This window comes from Gracilinanus agilis, chromosome 2 (assembly GCF_016433145.1).
Source record: "Gracilinanus agilis isolate LMUSP501 chromosome 2, AgileGrace, whole genome shotgun sequence".
Taxonomy (NCBI): Eukaryota; Metazoa; Chordata; class Mammalia; order Didelphimorphia; family Didelphidae; genus Gracilinanus; species Gracilinanus agilis.
This window is the reverse complement of record NC_058131.1, coordinates 525,711,097-525,730,254: the sequence shown is the minus strand read 5'-3', so window position 1 is coordinate 525,730,254 and position 19,158 is coordinate 525,711,097. Positions and strand designations below refer to the sequence as shown.

Sequence of the window (19,158 nt, the reverse complement as noted above, 5' to 3'; positions counted from 1 at the left end):
TCCACTTTTTTTACATTTTTCTCTTGTAGTCCCCTGCTTTTCTACAGAGGGAGGTATGTTTTGTTATCTGTTCCCTGAGACCATTATTGACTTTTCATTTATTCAGTTTGGCTCCCTTTTAGAAGCACTATTAAAAGAGTTATGCATCTATAAAGAAAGCATTTAAAGTTAAATACACTCCAGGGAGGAAAGCATTCACCACAGATACAGAATCAGTGGTTCTTGAATTCCATTATACTTTCGCTTTTTCTGTATTTTCTTTACAGGGGATTTTGAACATGAAAAGGAGATCTAGGGACTCTTAGACTACAGGAGTCATTAGATATTTGAACACTAAGGATAAATGCTTATGAAGGTTGCTGAAGCAGACATCATGTATCACATAAAGCTTATCTAAAAAAATTATCTAGAAAGCTGAGAGAACTCTTCCTCTTCTTCTTTTCTATACTTCCTTTTTCAATGCCTAAGCTCATCCACCACATAGGAGTAAAGAGAGAATAAAAACACTTGGATGTACAACTGTTACTCTAATTCGACTTGGGGTACTGAGAGACTGAAAAGCAATATGACAAAATCACATCTTTAAGTCACAACTGCTGTCTGAAGATAGATGTGTAGATATGTGAAATATATAATGAAATTAACTTATATTTATACTTGTTAAAGAATTATTTCATTAAATGACACCATCAAAATGAGCTTAGAGGTTCTCAACTTTGGAGTTATCCTTGACTTTTCTTTCTTTCTCAGCTCATATATCCATTCAGTTGCTAAATCTTACTGAATGCATCTGTCTACTTCTTTCTATCATACAGTCTCTATCTACCCTCATTACCTTTTGGACTAGTAAAAGCAGTAGTCTCTTTATTCTTCCTGTCCCACCTGGATCTCTTCCTTCTGTAACCCAATCTCTACCTCTTTTCAGTCTTAGTTTATATTACTCATGTTAAGCATTTCCTGTGCCAGTCAGACTAGCCTTTTAGTGTCCTTTGTGTATAACATTCTATCTCATACTTTGTATAACTAAATAATAGCTAACATTTTTATTATACATTGCATCTATGATTTCATTTGACCCTCATAACAACCCTGGGGTTGGTGGGACAGGGGAGTAATGTTACTATCCCCATTTTATAAATGAGAAAATTTGAGGTGAGAGAATAAGTGATTTGCTCAGGGCCCAAGCTGGTAAACATCTGAGGTAGGATTTAAACCTAGGCCTTCCTTACTCTGGGTAACACTATCCACAGGGCCATATGGCCTTCTTCTTCACTTCTACCTTGTACAATTCCTTGCCTGCCTTCAAAGTACTTCTCAGCATCTCCCTCCAAAAGAAGGTCTCCTCCTCATTTGAATGCAAACTCCTTGAGAGCAGGAATTCTATCTTTGTATCCAGTGCCTAACCTGGCACAGTACCTTCCTTCCATATAGCAGGCACTTAAGTTTTCTCCATTCTAATATATATTCCTCACTGCTTGTTAGAATAAGCATTGTTGGATGAATGAAAATCATGTTTGGTTGCCTTGGTATGATTTCAGATGATTCACAAAATGTATAGTGATGAAAATAAAATTTTTTGTTTGAAAGAATTTTCTAGTTTACAAAGCACTCTCCCCTACATTTTCTTATTAAGTCAGCAGCCATGAGAAGTAAGCAGGATTAGGAATATTCCCTTTTTACTGATGAAGAAATTCAGACTCAGTGAGTTTTAGGGATTTGCACAAGGTATATGGCTAGTTGTTGGCAGAAGAGGGACAGAAGCAAGGTGAGAACATTCCATTCTCAAAGAAAATTCTTGTAGATAGGTGTTACATATAGAGTTGGCATTGGAGTAAACATATATGGACTAGATTCCACCCTTATCAGCAATTAGCCATGTGCTGATTAATCTTCTGTTTCCTTTTCTAGATGCTGCTTTTTAATTTACCCCTTTTGGCCTATTTGTGTTGGACCTTGTTGCTGCGGTGCCAAGGTTACAACTTTTCCTCTCATCTCCATGGAAGATACTGCAAGATTCTACCTGTCCATATCATCATGCTGCTGTTATATTTATGTCAACTTTTTAACTGTGCTTTGCTCAAGTGGACCAATGGCACTGTGGCCCTTCTCTTCTCTCCCATGTATGCCTGGTTTGCTCTTTTAGCCCCGATTATTATTCATTGGGCATGGATCCTGAGCCCCAATGATATCAGAAGCTTCATAATGGAACTCAGAAGCTATCAGAGTACCTTGAGACAATGAATAGCGTGCAGTGGGGCAGAGCTTGAGCCAGCTGACCGACGCCTGGAGGCCCAGATGTCCTCCGAGGAGGCCAGTCCAGTGGCTATGCGCCCCGAAGCAGATGAGAAGGCTGTCTGGCCCTGCTGCTTAACGATAGACTTGACTGCTGCTGGTGGGCCACATGCTGATTCTCTTCGAATGAACCTCCAAAACAGGCCCCTAATTAATGCTGTGATTGCTGCTTTTTGCTGTTTATTCCCCATGGAAGCCAAAGGATGAACTGAACTTTATGGAATGAAAATACCGCCGTATTAGGGCACCCTCGGATTGGAGGTCCGCTGGGAAGGTGGCGCCGGGCTCTGGGGCGCCCCAAACTAGCACCCAGTCTGCTCTGTACGTCCTGCTTGCCCGCCCTGGGGCCCGCCACACTTGGGTTGTAGATGGTTTAATTGAATTTCAGGTTTTCTAGCGTCTCTGCCTCCAGTGATGGAATTGTTTCACTCTAATCAAATAAATGGATAAACAGTTCCGCAGGCCTGCGCAGTGTCTCTGTCGTGGGGGCGGGGGGGGGGCGGAGGCAAAGGGGAGATACGCCCCGAATTCTGGTCTCGGGGATCCGCCCTCCACTCGCGGTTAAGCCAGCTCCTCAGTCTGTTGCCGGAAGAAAGCGGCGAAGATCCGCCGGAAATAGAGGTTCAGAGCTTAGCTTCCGGAAGTTGAAAGTATTCTACCAGAGCGCCGCCTGAGAGGGGGCTGGTTTATCCGAGATGGACGGGCTAGATCGCGGGGCTGCTGGACCGAGCCCGACGGAGCCCGTGGCCCAGCTGCGGAGGCTCATCGGGGCACTGCGCTCCTTACTGCCGCGGGTGCGGGGTGAGAATCTGGGCCAGGGCCGGGGCTGCGGCGGGAGGGAACCGGGGCTGCGGGTCTCTTCCTTCCCTTCCTCTCTTATGGCCCGGCCTGTCCTCCCCGCAGATGGCGAGGCCCGGGAAACCACGGAAGCGTTCGATGCGCACAGATTTTGGGACAAGCTCGGTGAGTGAGTCTCACCCCCAGTCTTTGGGTGGACCTGCGTCCGTTCTTCCCACCACGTTTCCTCGTGGAAGCAGGAAGACCCCCCTCGCCGGCCCCTGCTCTCCCTTCCGTGAGACAGACTGACACCCCGACAGGCAGGGAAACTGAGCCAGCTTCCCTCTCTCGGATGCCCTGAGGAGGGACCTTAGCTGTCCCGTGGCGGACCATCTGCTTTGGTAGGGGCATTCGAAGGAATGAGAAATGTGCATAGACCAACAGTAAGATGGGGTGCCTTTAGGATTATCGGCCAGGCCACAGCCCCAACATCTGCATCCTTATCCGCAACAGCTACTGTTTTATCTGAACTGTCCCCTTTACCCCCACCTCCATCGACCCTTTCCTTTCCCTAGGGCAGAGGGCCCTGGCGGTGTCTCAGGAAGCCACGAAGCTGAGCCTGGCCTTCGCGAGACCTCCCCTGCCTTCCTCAGAGGTGGGTTTGTTTTGCCTTGGATTGTTCTGGTGCTGACCACTTAGTCTCAGCTTTCTCATATATATCCTCATTTGTCATTGCATTGTTTTCAGTTCCTTTCCACCAAAACCCTAAACAGCAGAGCCTCAAGGTTTTCACCAAGCCTGGTAGCAAATTCTGGAATAAGGTTATACGCATAAGTTTCCACTGCCTTACCGACTTTCATTTCCATGAGTTATAAGTGTGTGTATGTATGTGTGTGTGTATGTATGTATGTATGTATCCTGGAAGTGTGTTAACTCTTTCTCCTCCATACAATAAATATTTTGTTGACTGAGGGGTATATGGGTGTCTAATAACCAAACACTGAATAGTATATGATAGGTGATCAATAAATGCTTGATAGGGGACAGCTGGGTAGCTCACTGGATTGAGAGCCAGGCCTAGAGATAATAGGTCCTAGTTTCAAAACTGGCCTGAGACACTTCTTAGCTGTGTGACCCTGGGCAAGTCACTGAACCCCCATTGCCTAGCCCTTGTTGCTCTTTTTATTTTCACACACACACACACACACACACACACACACACACACACACACACACACACACATATATACATACATATACATCTACACACACATATACATCTATTTATTTATATTTGTATATTTTTTTAAACCCTTACCTTCCATCTTTGAGTCAATATTGTGTATTTGCTCCAAGGCAGAAGAGTGGTAAGGGCTAGGCAATGGGGGTTAAATGACTTGCCCAGGGTCACACAGCTAGGAAGTGTCTGAGACCAGATTTGAACCCAGGACATCCTGTCTCTAGGCCTGGCTCTCAATCCACTGATCTACCTAGATTCCCCCCTCCCTCCCCCCCGCCCTTATTGCCTTGGAACCAATACACTGTATTGATTCCAAGATGGAAGGTAAGTGTTCTTTAAAAAAAAAAAAAGAATAAATAACTAAGTGCTTGATAGATGTTGATGAAGTTGATGTGTGAACCTCAGTTTTTTTCTAAGGCATTTGCTTTTTATCATGCCACTCTGATATCTTTTTCATTTTGGAATGGACCTATTTTTTTGTAGGACTGCAGGAAACTTTGTGAAAGTATCCAGAATGCTGTCTTGGCAGAGGTTTCTGCATACTATTGGCTTCCTAAAGACCAAGGTAATTTGCTTTGCACATTCAAATACTGAAATTATAATTTTTGAATGAGAGAGGGATTGTTCTAGCAAGATTCTTATGCCATATCTCCTTTGGCAGAATACTGCCACCTCTCTAGTCACAGGAAAATGCCAAATTTATGGGGATTAGGTGAACAGTAGAAAGGACAAGGCAGGACATGTATGAAGCATAGGTACTCAGTGTGTAGACTCTCAGGTAGGTAGCAGAAAATGATTGCTCCCTGAAAGACCTCTTAAGATGCTTAATACTTGGCTTTGGTTGCAGGAATCACGTTACGAAAAATGGTTCGAGATACCGTTGTGGATGTAGTGGAGGGAATGGCTCAGCTTGCAGAGGTGATTGTTAGAGCTCGACCTCAATGGTAATGACCTGGTTCTGGTTGTCACTTGATGGGATTCATAATGACTTGGGGAGGAGGGAAAACCTCGATAATGTAAAAAAAAAGTCAGGCTCCTTTTGGGCATCAGAATGGGAGAGGCAGGAAGGATGGTTTTTAGAAGATAAAGACTTGAGTTGTTGATATTCTCATTGTTTTTGCTCTTTAGCATATCACATGAGTATCTCATATCAACTGGCAGTATCTGGGAAACTTGTGACCAGGTGTCTCACCTACCAAAAGGTAAGTGAGGTAGTGGGTTCTATGGTGTTGATTGTATTCATCTATATGAGAGGGAATTGGTACTTTCCACATATCACTTCCAAAATGTAGCATTTGTGATATAACTCAGATTTAACAAGTAACAGGTTGTTAAAGAATTAACCATTCCTGCTAAAAGTTAGAAAAAGGAAATTTGATTTAACTGTCTTCTAAATTATTATTTCCTTTCTCATTGCCCCAGAGAACCTTCTCCCTCCTATTCATATTCCATTAGGGAATTAAATGTTCGTTGAGTATTTGGGGTACAACACTGCTAAAAGAGTCATTAGATAGAACCAGGTGTTTCTGATAGGATCTCTGAACAGATTCCAAATGAGCAGTGGTTTAAGTGTTTCATTTCTTCTTGGGATGAATAAGGGCTTACTTTATTTTGATATCAAAAAAGATATATATCAGTGGAAAGAGTTTTACATTCAAATTTTTAAATCTTTTTTTATTTTACTTTTATTGTCATGCAACACACAATTTGTTATGGGTCATTGTTGTAAGAGCACACTCATACATAACCAAAAACCCCAAATAAAACCATAATAAATACACTGATATGGAAGGAAACTCCAACAGTTCCTTCTCTGGAGGTAAATAGCATTTTCTGTCATAAGTCTTTCAGGATTATACCAGATCAATGCACTGCTGAGAGTTTTCACAGTTGATCAATGTACAGTATTGCTGTTACTGTATAAAGCATTTCCCCATTTCTGCTTATTTTGTTCTGTATCAGTTTCTGCAGATCTTTCCAGCTTTTTCTGACATCATCTTATCATTTTTTTTAAGCCCTTACCTTCTGTCTTAGAATCAATACTGTTGTATTGGTTCACAACTCCACTAGCAATGCATCAGTGTCCCAATTTTTTTTTTTTAACCCTTGTACTTCGGTGTATTGTCTCATAGGTGGAAGAGTGGTAAGGGTGGGCAATGGGGGTCAAGTGACTTGCCCAGGGTCACACAGCTGGGAAGTGGCTGAGGCCGGGTTTGAACCTAGGACCTCCTGACTCTCACTCCACTGAGCTACCCAGCTGCCCCCATCAGTGTCCCAATTTTGCCACATCCAAATTTTAAAATCTTTTGTTAAATGCCTACTGTGTAGGTCTACTTGGTGCAAGGGGTGGAGCTGAGGATATAAAGATTATATAAAGAGGTAGCTAGATGGCTCAGTGAATAAAGAGTCAGGCCTGAGGAAGGGAGGTGTCCTGGGTCCAGATCTAGACTCAGATACTTTAATTCTAAGATAGAAGGTAAGACATACATATAACTTCCATAAATATATAACACAAAGTAATATGATAAGCACATGAAAGGTACAAAAAAGTGAAGGAGGCTGGGAGATTTGGGAAAACTTGCCAGAGAAGGAGGCATTTGAATTGGGCTTTAAAGAATGGCTAGAATACAAAAATATGTATTGCATGAAAACACTAGTATAAACATATCAGATTATTTATGGCCTTGGGGAGATGGGGAAAGGAGGGAGAGAAAAAATCTGAATTCTAAAATGTCAGAAAACATTTGTCAGAAATTATTTCTACATATAACTGAAAAAAAAATTTTTTTTTAAAAAGAATGGACACGAAATTATAGGCAAAGGAAGGAAGGGAAGGTATTCCCAGCCTTGCCAGCCTCGTTGAATAATGGGAGAAAAAGAGGAGAAGAAAAGCATGAGGGTGAAAGAGGGATAGATAGCAAGTAGTTCATTTTAGCTGGAGTCGAGAGTATGTGCAGAGGAATATTATGAAAGACAGTTAGAAAAGGGAGGGCACTGCCAAATGGTGGAATTCCTTAAATGCCAGGTCAAAGAATTTGACATTTATTCAATATGCATTAGTGAGCCTCTGAAGATTTTTGATCAGGAAATGACTTGGCCAGATGGAGGCAGAACCAGGAGAACATTATACACAGAGACTAATATACTGTGGTACAATTCAATGTAATGGACTTCTCTACTAGCAACACTGCAATGACCCAGGACAATTCTGAGGGACTTATGAAAAAACACTATTCACATCCAGAGAAAGAACTGTGGGAGTGGAAACACAAAAGAAAAACAACTGCTTGAGCACATGGGTTGATGGGGATACAACTGGGGATATAGACTAAAATAATCACCCTAGTGCAAATATCAATAATATGGAAATAGGTCTTGATCAATGACACATGTAAAACCTAGTGGAATTGTGCATGGGCTATGGGAGGGGATAGAACATGAATCCTATAACCATGGAAAAATGTTCTAAATTAATTAAATTAAAAATTTTATAAAAAGATTATGTTAGCAGCAGTATGAAAGATGAAAGAGAAGAAGAACATGGAGATGGGATGATCTTTTATTTATTCCAGTAGTCTGGGAAGATAGTAGTGAGGGCTAGTACTAGAATGATTAGCTAGTTGCTTTAGTGGATAGAGCTCTGGGTCTGAAGTAAAGAAGTTCAAATCCAGCCTTACATATTTGCTAGCTGTGTGAACCTGGGTAAGTCTCTTAAATACCATTTGCCTTAATCTATTGGAGAAGGAAATGGCAAGCCATTATATTGTCTTTGCTAAGAAAACTCCATATAACGTTACAAAGAATAAGACAGAAATAAATGATTGAACAACTAGAGCAGTGATGGGCAAACTATGGCCTGCGGGCCAGATGCGGCCCCCTGAAATGTTCTATCCAGCTACTGGACATTATTCCTAATCTGACAAATACAATGATTAGGATACAGTACAATGAAACTTCGAAAGAGTTGCCTTAGAAATAAACTGACAGATGAACATTTCCTTTCCTTCGGCCCTCTCTTTTAAAAATAGAGATTAGGAGAAAGATGTGAGATATATTATTAAGGCAGAATCCATTTTACTTGGTACCTGATAAGAAATCAGAAAGGAAAAAGATCAAAGATGGCTTCAGGTTTTCAAAGATGAGACCCTGAGTGAATGGTGATTTCATTGACAGAAATAATCACCAAAACATTGATCCTCTCCTTAATGCTGCTATAGATGGAGACGGTATCATTGGTTCTCCTTAATAAGATAATAGGGAATTTGTTGAGTTGTTTCTCTAATTTGGGTTTCTCTTATTCTACTTCTAGATAACAAAGCAGCTGCCCTTTTGATGCTGGCTTCATATCTGAGAGTAGTGAAGGATGCACTTGAGGAAATGGAGCAGGTGAGGACAGTCTGCATCCCTTCTAAGTCCTTAGAAAACAACTTCATAGTTAATAGATGCATGGCAGTTCTAAAGTGAGACTGTTCCCTAAAATATACTGAATTTATCTTAATCTCATTTGTAATCTTGGCCTGTGTTATCCTGTGTTCCAGTATTTGCTTAATTTGTGATCTAATTCCCTTATCATAAATTATTAATAATAACAGGCTTATATTTGTATAGCACTTGATATCGCATTTGATCCTCACAATAGTTGTGTTTTTTTTTAACCCTCACCTTCCATCTTAGAATCAATATGATGTATTTGTTCCAAGGCAGAAGAGTGGTAAGGGCTAGGCAGTGGGAGTTAAATGACTTGCCCGGGGTCACCCAGCTAAGAAGTGTCTGAGGCAAGATTTGAACCCAGGTCCTTCTGTCTAGTCCTGACTCAATGTACTGAGCCATCTTGATACCTCCCCCTCTCTATACATACACTCACTAGCTTTTTAAAAGATAGATAGTATAACTATGGAGGCACCTGGGTGACTCAGTGGATAAAGAACTGGTCCTGGAGTCAGGAAACCCAAGTTCAAATGTAGGCCACACATTCAGTAGCTATGTGACCTTGGGCAAACCACTTAACCTTCTGCCTTAATCTACTGGAGAAAGAAATGGCAAACATTCCAGTGCCAAGAAAACTCTAGATGGGATCATGAAGAGTAGGATACTACTGATCAACAACATTTATAACTACCCATTTTACAGATAAAGAAACTGAGTATTAGAAAGATAAATGATGTGTCCACCTTCATCTTAGTGAATGGAAGAGCCAGGATTTAGAACTAGTACTTTTTCCACTATACCATTAACTGGACTTTACTATGTGAAAGTAACAATAGAATAATTGCTTACTTTGCTAAGGTGTTACAAATTTAAGCTATCAGTGGTTTCAGGGATTCAGGTTTTTGGTGGTGGTTGTTTGTTTCAATAATGACTGGAAGATGGGCTTGGCCTTCAGTGGGTAGATCTGAACTAAAGAGAATCAGATACCTCTTTTTTGAAAGTTTAATATGATGATCAGGTGTCCATATTTAAAGTATTGTCTTCCAGGCACAGGGAGACAGTGGAGACCCTTACAGTGACATCTTGGAAGATGATGAATTGGGATCTCGGGGTAATCGGGATACATACTGGTCAGAAGAGGACCAGCAGCTCTTAGCCCCATGTGTGGGACTGATGAAGGCCTCTAAAGCTTGCCTCAAGAAGGTCAGGTCATCAGTGGAAACCCATGGGAAGACAGTTGTCGCAGATCAGATCGCCCAACTAGATGACATTGTAGACATTTCCAATGAGATTAGCCCTAGGTAAGTCTATAGCTTGAGATAATCTTTTTAGCTTATGTCGTTTTGTTAATATTAAAAATGATAAAGGCTGTGATAATAATATAAATTAGTATTTTAATTAAAGCCATGTTGATAGATAAAATCATTAGACCACGCGCTTGTAAGCATTCAAAACTGCCGCCACCATACTGCCTCCTAGCCAAGTTCCTACTCGCCAAAGAAGAGAGCTTGCTGGCAAAGAGACACTCCCTCCTAACCCACGAGATTTAAGCTCTCCCCTGCGTCAAGACGTCGGAAACGGAAATCAGTTGGACCATGTTGGATCAAGGGAAATGTAGTTTTGATACATTTCCCTTGTCCATAGAAATATATACATTTTTAGATGGTTTTTTCCAATTCCTTTTTACAGTTTCCATTCCCTAAAATACTCTACCCCTCAGTTCTGTCTTCTTGGCCAGCTCAGATGTCTACCTTTTCAAGAAACTTTGGGTCTCTTCTCTTCCTTTCCAAAACCAAATCCTTTCCTTCCTCTGAACTCCCTTAGTAGTATTTCATTTCCCAGAACTGCCCTGAGGAAATTGTAGTAATTTTTCCTCAAAAGCAGTAAATATCAAATCTTGTATGTATCAGAAAACCTTATCATATGTGACAGTGTTTCGGTCAGCTAAATTTCCTTCTCTTTTGTTCTGATTTTCTCCAACCCCCTTTTTGTTATTCTGTTCTCCCTAAGCCAGCATTTATAAGTTCTATTAATATAGTGATATCTTCACTGTATTGCAATCTCTACAATAGTTTTTTTCTTGGTCATTTCACGAAATCTCTTTGTCACCTCATGGTAACTAAGGAGAGCCTTCTGTAGCCACACTGATTTAGCATTAAGTTTAAATATCCTTTTCCTTTTTCACATTCTAGATTATATAATGGTCGTTTCATGTGTGTCCTCATTTCCCCAATAGGCAGTGTGGCTTCATGGATAGAATGCTGGTCTTGGAGTCATGGACAACTGAATCCATATCTCATCTCTGACATGTATTAGTTTTTGGCCCTCCGCAAGTCACTTAACATCTGTGTGTTTTGGGCAGCTCCTCATCTTCCCCCAAAAGTTAAAAATTATTGGTCTTCACCTGTAGAGTCAGTATGGTTCACTCAATTTCAACAATTAACCACTTGCTGTCCTAATTTCCTCAGTTTTCTCACACTTCCTTACCTGTCTGTAATAGACATTATTTAAATAAATGAATATAATTTGATTTGTTGTGACCTTAGGACCCTGACCTCTACTTGGGATGTCATCCTCCCATTTCTGTACTGGATCAAACACTTTCAGTCTACAATGCGAATGTGGTTTTTATGGCTCCACAGATAGAATGCTGGCGCATACTGTTTGTATAATTTGTTTGTTGAGTTTAGTTGCATCTTCCTGGGGACTATGTCAGGATTCTCATGTCTAGAGGGAATAGAGGCAGGAGATAAAGGGAAGAGACTGAATATCTAAGCCCGATTTGTTGTTATTTACTGTGAGTATTTGTACACCTTGAGCCTTGTTTCCGTGTTTTCAGTTTTGCTGTTAGTGACTCCTCTTGCTTTCTGCTTCTAGTGTGGATGAATTGGCTCTAAGCATGTATCCACCCTTGAATCGGATGGCCGTGCGACTCAATGTAAGTATTTCTGCTGGAGGAGCAGCCAGAGACTCAGCTGACGTGCATTTAATCCTCTGCAGGGTTTTCTCAAAGAGGCAATGCATTTGTTCATGATTCTAGCAGCTATCAGTAGCTCCTTCCCCCATAGGGTTCCAATTTGAAATTAAAAAACAAAACAAAACTATGTAACAAATTAAATGTAAATTTTATTTTTCATAAACCCAGCTATTGACTGAGGCGGCGGGGAGGGGGAAAGAAACCAAATTATTTAACAGAAGGTAACACGGTTCCTTACAGTCTTTTTCTTGTTCCTTATATAGTGAAATATTTGTGCTTGTAAATAATTGTTAAGTTCACAATAAAAAAAGAAAATTATAAAAATAAATTTCCAAAAAAAGCCAGAGATGGCAAATTCTTCATTTTAAAAAATCATGGCTTTCCCCAAAAGTCTTTTTTGCACATATGGCAAGTGGTTAGCTAGGAGAAGGGAAAGTGTCTGAATTCCATGCTGCTTCAGGAACATTCCTAACCATCAGCTGTTTTGTCATAAAATTTTTACATAGTTAGACAGCAATAAGTATTTCAAAGAGAAACAAAATTCTGATAAATGGTTTGACTAGTTAAGTTGTTGTATTACTAGACTTATAAAGAAGAAATGAGTTTCCTTATTCCCTGCTAATGCTACTATTAGAAAAGTGAAATTACCACCTACCTTAAGTTTGCAAAATTATTTTATAAATGCTGAATTATTTAAAATTTTGAAAATTCTAAACATTTTATTTTAAGCATCTTTGTACTTAATATTTTTCTAAGTCTTTAACTTAAAAATGTGTAGAATTTGCTTTTTACTGATACTGCTCATGTTCATTTCATGTTATCTTTCTGTTGGTGCATGTAAAAATTTTGTGCATTGATGAACAATTAGAGGGAATACCAGTCACCTCTCTTGTTAATGGTATATATATGTCACGCTATCTAGAATGGGAAGTTTGAGGTTAGGTGAGACTCACCCTTGTCACTCCTTTTCTGCTAATAGAATGAATTATTTCTCTGCTTTTAATTTATAGGCTGCAAAACTTGCATCTGTGTTGAAGAAGGTTCTTGAAATCACAAAGTAAGTATGAAGCTTCGAAACCCTCTTTTAGGATATGCAGGAGTATTTAGAGCCATCTTCTTTCATCCACTGTGTATGAGCAGATAATGATAGACTTGGGCTACAGGTAGAAACTGCCCTATTATTGCCTATTCAGTGCTCAGCTTCCTCAGAATCAAGCAGTGTTCTAGCAAAGGGTATTTGAGGATAGGCTATCTCGAAATGATTATGAATTGAATTTCTCTTCCCTCTCCCACCCAATCCCATTTACTTTCCAGGGCAAGTCATGTGTGTCCCCATGAAGAAGAAAACTGGATCCAATTTCTCTCAAGTGCCATTGATCACAACATGAACAAAATCAAGAACCTTACCCAGGGTGAACTTTGAGCCTTCTTCCTCTTCCTCTCATGGTGCCACAACTAGGCTCTGATGTCAGCTGTTATAATGGAATCAGCAAGCTTCCTGGTCAAGAGAGCTGTAGACTGCACTTAAAAAGGAAGGCTTTGACCAAAGGCCATTGAGTAACCGAGACTGTGAAATGTGTTTAAACCATGTGAACATGATGCTTTTCATGGGCAGAAATGAAAGAGGATTTTATGACCTACTCAAATTTTATGCTACTCAAATTCCTGGAGAGCTTAGTTCTGTATTTTCTTTATTTACAATAAATTGTCTCCCCCCACCCCCACCCCCCAGAGATGACAGTGGGTCTGTGATGGCAATTCTCCTATAAGCCTATCAGTCAACATGTTTTTAAGTGCCTGCTGTGTGCCAAGCACTGAGGACACAGAACAAAAAGATGAACCAATCCTTCCGAGGAGTTTATATTTGTTCTCTTGTCACTTAAAATCAGGGTGTGTGCTCTAACATCTTTACCCACATCACCTTGAGCTCAGTTCCTTTATTTCTTTTATCAGTAAAAGCAGAGCCACTATTTACTGTAATCAGGATTACAAAAGGTCTAGGATTTCTAGTGTATATATTTCATTTACTAATTCAGATGATGACCCTTCTGAGCTTTGGTATAGGTCACTGATGGGCAAACTTTTTAAAGAGGGGGTCAAAGAAAAGGAAATGCTCATCTGTCAGTCTGTTTCTAAGGCAACTTTTTCAAAGTTTCATTGTATTGTATCCTAATCATTGTATTTGTCAGATTAGGAATAATGGTGAGAGACCAGATAGAACATTTCAGGGGGCTGCATCTGGCCTGCGGGCTGTAGTTTGTCCATCACTGGTATAGAGGGTTTTAGGGGTTTTTTCATCCACCATCATACCTTCCTCTCCCAATCCCTCCTCAAACCCTTCAACAAGAGACCAAAAAAATCCAATACACCCAATAGCCATTTTTCTTTTCTTTTTCAAACCCTTCTTAGAATCAGTACTGTGTATCTTAATGCAGAAGAGCAATAAAGGCTAGGCAATGGGGGTTAAGTGACTTGCCCAGGGTCACATAGCTGGGAAGTATCGGAGGACCTCCCGTCTCTAGGCCTGGTTCTCAATTCACTGAACCACCCAGCTATCCCCAGTAACCAATTTTCTAGAGATGAGCTTTTCTAAATTTAGCACGTCTGGTCTTTGGAAGAGAAGACTGAGAGTCATTTCCTGAACCAGGAGTTGAATCCTTTCTTGCTCAGTGTTAGAGCCTGTGCTCCCTTGCTATAGCACTCCATGAGAATGCAAGCTGAATGCTGGGAGGCCAAATGCTTTGGAATGCACTTGAGGGGCTTAGCAGCCTCTGTAAATTTGAATCTTCACATACTGGATTTTCTTAGATCGAGGTAAACATAGGATAATATTTCTGTAGCATTTTTCATGTCTTAGAAAGGCTTTTCTCGGCCCTGCCCCTAGTCAGTTTTCATCAATCTCTGCGATTTTGATTTGTTAACAGAAACTCGGGGAAATGTGCTATATAGGGGGTGTCCCAAAAATCTTAGTGCGTTTTTAAGCTCTTAAAGCGTTGCATTTATTTACAATTTCTCATTTATTAAGTGCCTGCTGTGGGCCAGGCATTATTCTAGGCAGCAAGGACACAGAACAAAAGGATGAAGCAATCCTTCCAAGGAGTTTATATTTGTCCTCTCAACACAAAATCAGGGTGTGCTCCCTTACACCTTTACCCAAAAAATTGTCATTGCTTTGTTGTGTTGAACTTGGGTTCTTTATTTTGTGTTTTTTAATCAGTAAAAGCCAAACCACTATTTACTGTAGCCGGGACTGCAAAAGGTCTAGAATTTCCTGTGTGTATGCTTCAATTACTAATGCAGATGGCGACTTTTGTGCTTTGTATAGAGCTGGATACTTGTACTTCAAGTGCTTTGTATAGAGCTGGATACGTGTACTTCATCCATTGTCATACATTCCTCCCCCAATCCCTACTCCCACTTTCCAAAAAGAAAAAGACCCAGTAACCAGTTTTCTGGAGATGAGCTTTTCCAAACTCAGCTTGTCTGGCCTTTGAATGAGAAGCCTAGTCATTTCCTGAGCTAGCAGTTGAAGCCCTTTCTGTTTTTCCATCTCAGAATAAAAAACTAAGTATCATTTCTGAGATGGATGAGCAGTAAAGTTTAGGCAAGTGAGGTTAAATGACTTGTCTAGGGTCACACAGCTAGGAAGTATCTAAGGTCGAAATTGAACCCAAGACCTATTTAGACCTTGCTCTCTAGCCACTGAGCCATCTACCTGCTCCTCGTTTTATTTTTGAAAACTACACAAAGCTATTTAGTATTCTCCAGAAGTTTAGATAAAGTTGCTCAGAAAGGAAATAATGATGCAGTGTCTGAATGCCAAACTAAGGTGAGGAACTATGTTTCTTATGTGGGGCCAATCCAGGCCCCTTATGACCTTGTGTAGTACATCTCCTACATGTTTGGTTATTTCTACATCTCTTAGTTCTACATACTAGACTTCCAAATATGGGACCCAAACAGTCCTTGGGGAATCAGCCTCTCCGAGTCCATTTCCCCATCTGTTAAAATGAGGATAAGAACGTGGACGAAACACTAAAAATGTTAAAGCACAATGTAAATTGTCCTTACCTTGTGTACAACTGGCATGCACTAGAAGAGTTGATTTGAGTCATTTGTGGTGATGATCAGGGGCAATACTGATAACATGGTTAAATTGTCACCAAGTCCGATTTGGGGATAGCAATTTAAAATATTCCCCAAGATGTATTTGTTCTCCCGAATGTGTAAAATGGACAGATCTGAATCTCTCCCATCCCCAATCTAGTCTCCCTTCTCCCTTGTCCTTTCAGGGTTTTTGCAAGGATCAAATGAGATAATATTAGTGATGTGCTTACCAGGTGCTATACTTTTGTTCATTTGTTTCCGTCAGATACAAATCTTCATGACCCCATTTGAAGTTTTCTTGGCAAAGATGCTAGAGAGGTTTACCATTTTCTTCTCCAGTTCATTTTACAGTTGAGGAAACTGAGGCAAATAGGGTGAAGTGGCTTTCCCAAGATCACTCAGCTAGTGTCAGAAGGCAGATGGCATCTCAGGAAGAGGAGTCTATCCATTGGGCCACTTAGTTGCCCCATGTAAATGCTACCTCTCATTATTATTAATATTTTATTCTGAAAATTGTAAGATGCCATGCTAAAAAAAAATTTCAAACTGGATGCTCATTGGCTATGGGAGGGGGGAGAGGAGGGGAAGGAAAGAACATGAATCATGTAACTGGAAAAATATTCTAAATTAATTAATTGAATAAAATTTAAAAAATAAAAGGAGAGGGAGTTAAAAAAACAAAAGTGGTATCATTACATAAGACACTTCAATTCCAAGGCTGCCACAGTCAATGGGGGCAGAAGTGCCCCACATGTTCCTTTTGGGTCTAGTTCTGTTTTTATTAAAGGCTTCTGAGTAATGTGAGCTGAGAGCAACACCTTCCTTCCCACCTTGAAATGACACCCACACATTAGAGAATAGGATATGTTACACTTTAATTTAAGCAATGTGCCTCTCCCCCCAGCCCCCCGCTAAACCCCCAGTGTTTTGTCTCTAACTCCCCCTTCTGGGCCTGTTGTCCCTTCGAGACCCTTCTGGACAGAGCTAGAGATTGGCAGGCGCAGCGTGCAAACTCAAGCTGGAGATTCGGGCATCACCACATTAATGCTCTTGTAGCCTGTTAGGTTCTGGAATATGCTGCAATCCACTTCCACGATGAGTCTTTGGAGCCCTGCGTGGGTTGGAGTGAACTGGATCTGGCAGTAGAGAGAATTTCCAGGCCAGACAGAACCTAATCTGAATTTAAAAGAGCAAAGACAAAAAATAAACACAAAGGAAGTGGCTAATTCTTAGTCCTATTTTTTTTAGTCAACTCCCTGGAGCTGTGGAGAGACTCAGTTAGGGAGATCCCAGTTCAAATACAGCCTCAGATATTTACTATCTATAAGCAAATCAACTTCATTTCTATCTGCTACTTTCCTTAACTGTAAAATAGGGCCAATAATAGAATCTGCCTCTCACGGGTTGCTATGAAGAACAAATGAAATAATATCCTAGCTGTGTGACCATGGGCAAGTCACATAACCCCCATTGCCTAGCCCTTCCTGCTCTTCTGCCTTAGAACCAATACCCAGTATTGATTCTAAGATGGAAGGTAAGGGTTTAAAAAAAATACAGTGTGATAATTCACTCACTAAAGCCCAACTTCAGTTCTCAGTAAGCAGCGCTAGCCTGTGACACCCACCACTAGGACCAAGTTGGGTGCTGAAGCAACGGCCCCGTCTCTCTCCCTACCATCAATAATAAACCTAGAAAACTCTCCCGCTGTGTGAGGCAGTGTCAGGGGGCAATAAATATTGCCTCATCTAAGCCCGAAGTCATGTATTTATGACCATGAACATCGTGATTACTTTCCAATAAATAGGATTTGAGTGATTAATACATGTAAAACCCAGTGAAATGGCTCGTCAACTCCGGGAGCGGGGAGGGAAGAAGGGAGGGAGACAACATGAATCATGTCACCAAGGAAAAAACAAATTTAATTAATTAACTTTCCAATAAAAGAGCAAATAAAAGATCCAGCATGTCAGTAAAAGCCTGTGATCCCAGCGACTGAGAAGGTTAAAGTTAAATGAGTTAGTTAATCATAACATTGCCTAAGGAAGGGTCAACCTGCCTAGAGTGGAAATAGTAGGTCAAAGCTTCTGGGCCAATAAATGGTATAGCCTTTGCACTTCTAACTTGGATGAGACATAGGGAGATGAGATATTATAAAAATAAATAAATAGTGGGGCAACTAGGTGGCTCAGTGGATTGAGAACCAAGCCTAAAGATAGGAGGTCCTGGGTTCAAATTTGACCTCCGATACTTCCCAGCTGTGTGACCCTGGGTGAATCACTTAACCCCCTTATTACTCTTTGGCCTCGGATTCAATATACAGTATTGGTTCTTAGACAGGAGGTAAGGGTTTAAAAAAAATAAATGAGTAGAGTTGACATGGTGTATAGAGTACCAGGTCTGGAACTGGGAGGGCCTGGGTTCAAATCCAGCCTCAGCCACGTTCTAGCTGTGTGAACCTGGACAAATTACTTATCCCCAATTGCATATTCCTTGCCCTTCTGTTTTAGAGTTGTTACTAAGACAGAGTAAGGGTTTAGAAAAACAAATAAAAAAAAGATGAAGAAATCAATGAAGAAATGAAAGACATTTGGATTATATTCTCATAAGTCATAGCTATTGGTCTCCAGCCCTAAATCTTCCATTGATCTTGGAGCTTTGACAGTTTCTGACTAGCTGAGCCAAGTCTCTGTTGCATGAGAAAAAGAGAAGGATCACCCCTCTCTTAGCAGCCCTTTACCTATAGCTCTTCTCTCTGTAAATGAGTCCTCTTCCAAATACCGTGATCACACAATCATCCATGGGAGAGTCCATCTTATTTTGAACAATGATGGAAGCTACGACTGGTTTGTACAGTTTTACCATGTCTGGCATCTGTGGGGAGAGACAGAACCCATCATACTCACAAAGGACAGGCTTGGAATGGACTGAGGACATGCTGAATGTGACTGTAGGTGAAGAACCAGAGGGAGCTAAAACTACTCCTTCCTCATAGCAACACAACATCCTCAGACTCCACAACTCCTCCTGGCTTCAGCCATGGCCACAATCTGAACCCCGATGCCTGCCTGAGCTAAAGACTAAAGGCTACAAAAGGAGAAAAGAAATCAGCATAGGGCCAGCATCTTGTGAATGTAATTTAAGAAAACCTTCATTCACGATGAAATATGCTTCCTTCCTATTCTGCTATCTACCTCCAGATAGAAAACTGATGGAATCAGAGTGTAGATTGAAGCATATTTTCTTCCTTCTTTCCTTCTTAACTTCCTCTCTCTCTCTCTCTCTCTCTCTCTCTCTCTCTCTCTCTCTCTCTCTCTCTCTCTCTCTCTCTCTCTCTCTC

The 19,158-nt window shown here is 40.8% G+C and overlaps 3 protein-coding genes across 4 annotated transcripts in view; 2 read left to right on the top strand and 1 right to left on the bottom strand.

Moving 5' to 3' along the window:
- Positions 1-2,748, top strand: part of TMEM62 (transmembrane protein 62) — a 72,498-nt gene extending 69,750 nt beyond the window's left edge. For both annotated transcript variants that reach the window (XM_044665097.1, XM_044665096.1), the window contains one exon: positions 1,909-2,748. In XM_044665097.1, coding sequence (XP_044521032.1) covers positions 1,909-2,241 — 333 coding nt within the window. In that variant the 3' untranslated portion in view covers positions 2,242-2,748. The remainder of the gene's footprint in view (positions 1-1,908) is intronic.
- Positions 2,749-2,982: 234 nt separating this feature from the next.
- CCNDBP1 (cyclin D1 binding protein 1) lies at positions 2,983-13,355 on the top strand. Its single transcript, XM_044662187.1, has 11 exons — positions 2,983-3,093; positions 3,196-3,255; positions 3,645-3,724; positions 4,793-4,874; positions 5,157-5,253; positions 5,438-5,511; positions 8,619-8,695; positions 9,785-10,038; positions 11,615-11,675; positions 12,725-12,771; positions 13,029-13,355. Exons 1-11 carry the CDS (start codon positions 2,988-2,990, stop codon positions 13,135-13,137), a joined length of 1,047 nt encoding a protein of 348 aa, XP_044518122.1. The 5' UTR covers positions 2,983-2,987; the 3' UTR covers positions 13,138-13,355.
- Positions 13,356-16,815: 3,460 nt separating this feature from the next.
- Positions 16,816-19,158, bottom strand: part of EPB42 (erythrocyte membrane protein band 4.2) — a 21,580-nt gene continuing 19,237 nt past the window's right edge. Inside the window, exons 12-13 of the mRNA XM_044662186.1 lie at positions 18,559-18,692; positions 16,816-16,997 (exon numbers count right to left, since the gene is read on the bottom strand). Of these exons, the coding sequence (XP_044518121.1) occupies positions 16,835-16,997; positions 18,559-18,692 (297 nt within the window). The 3' untranslated portion in view covers positions 16,816-16,834. The remainder of the gene's footprint in view (positions 16,998-18,558; positions 18,693-19,158) is intronic.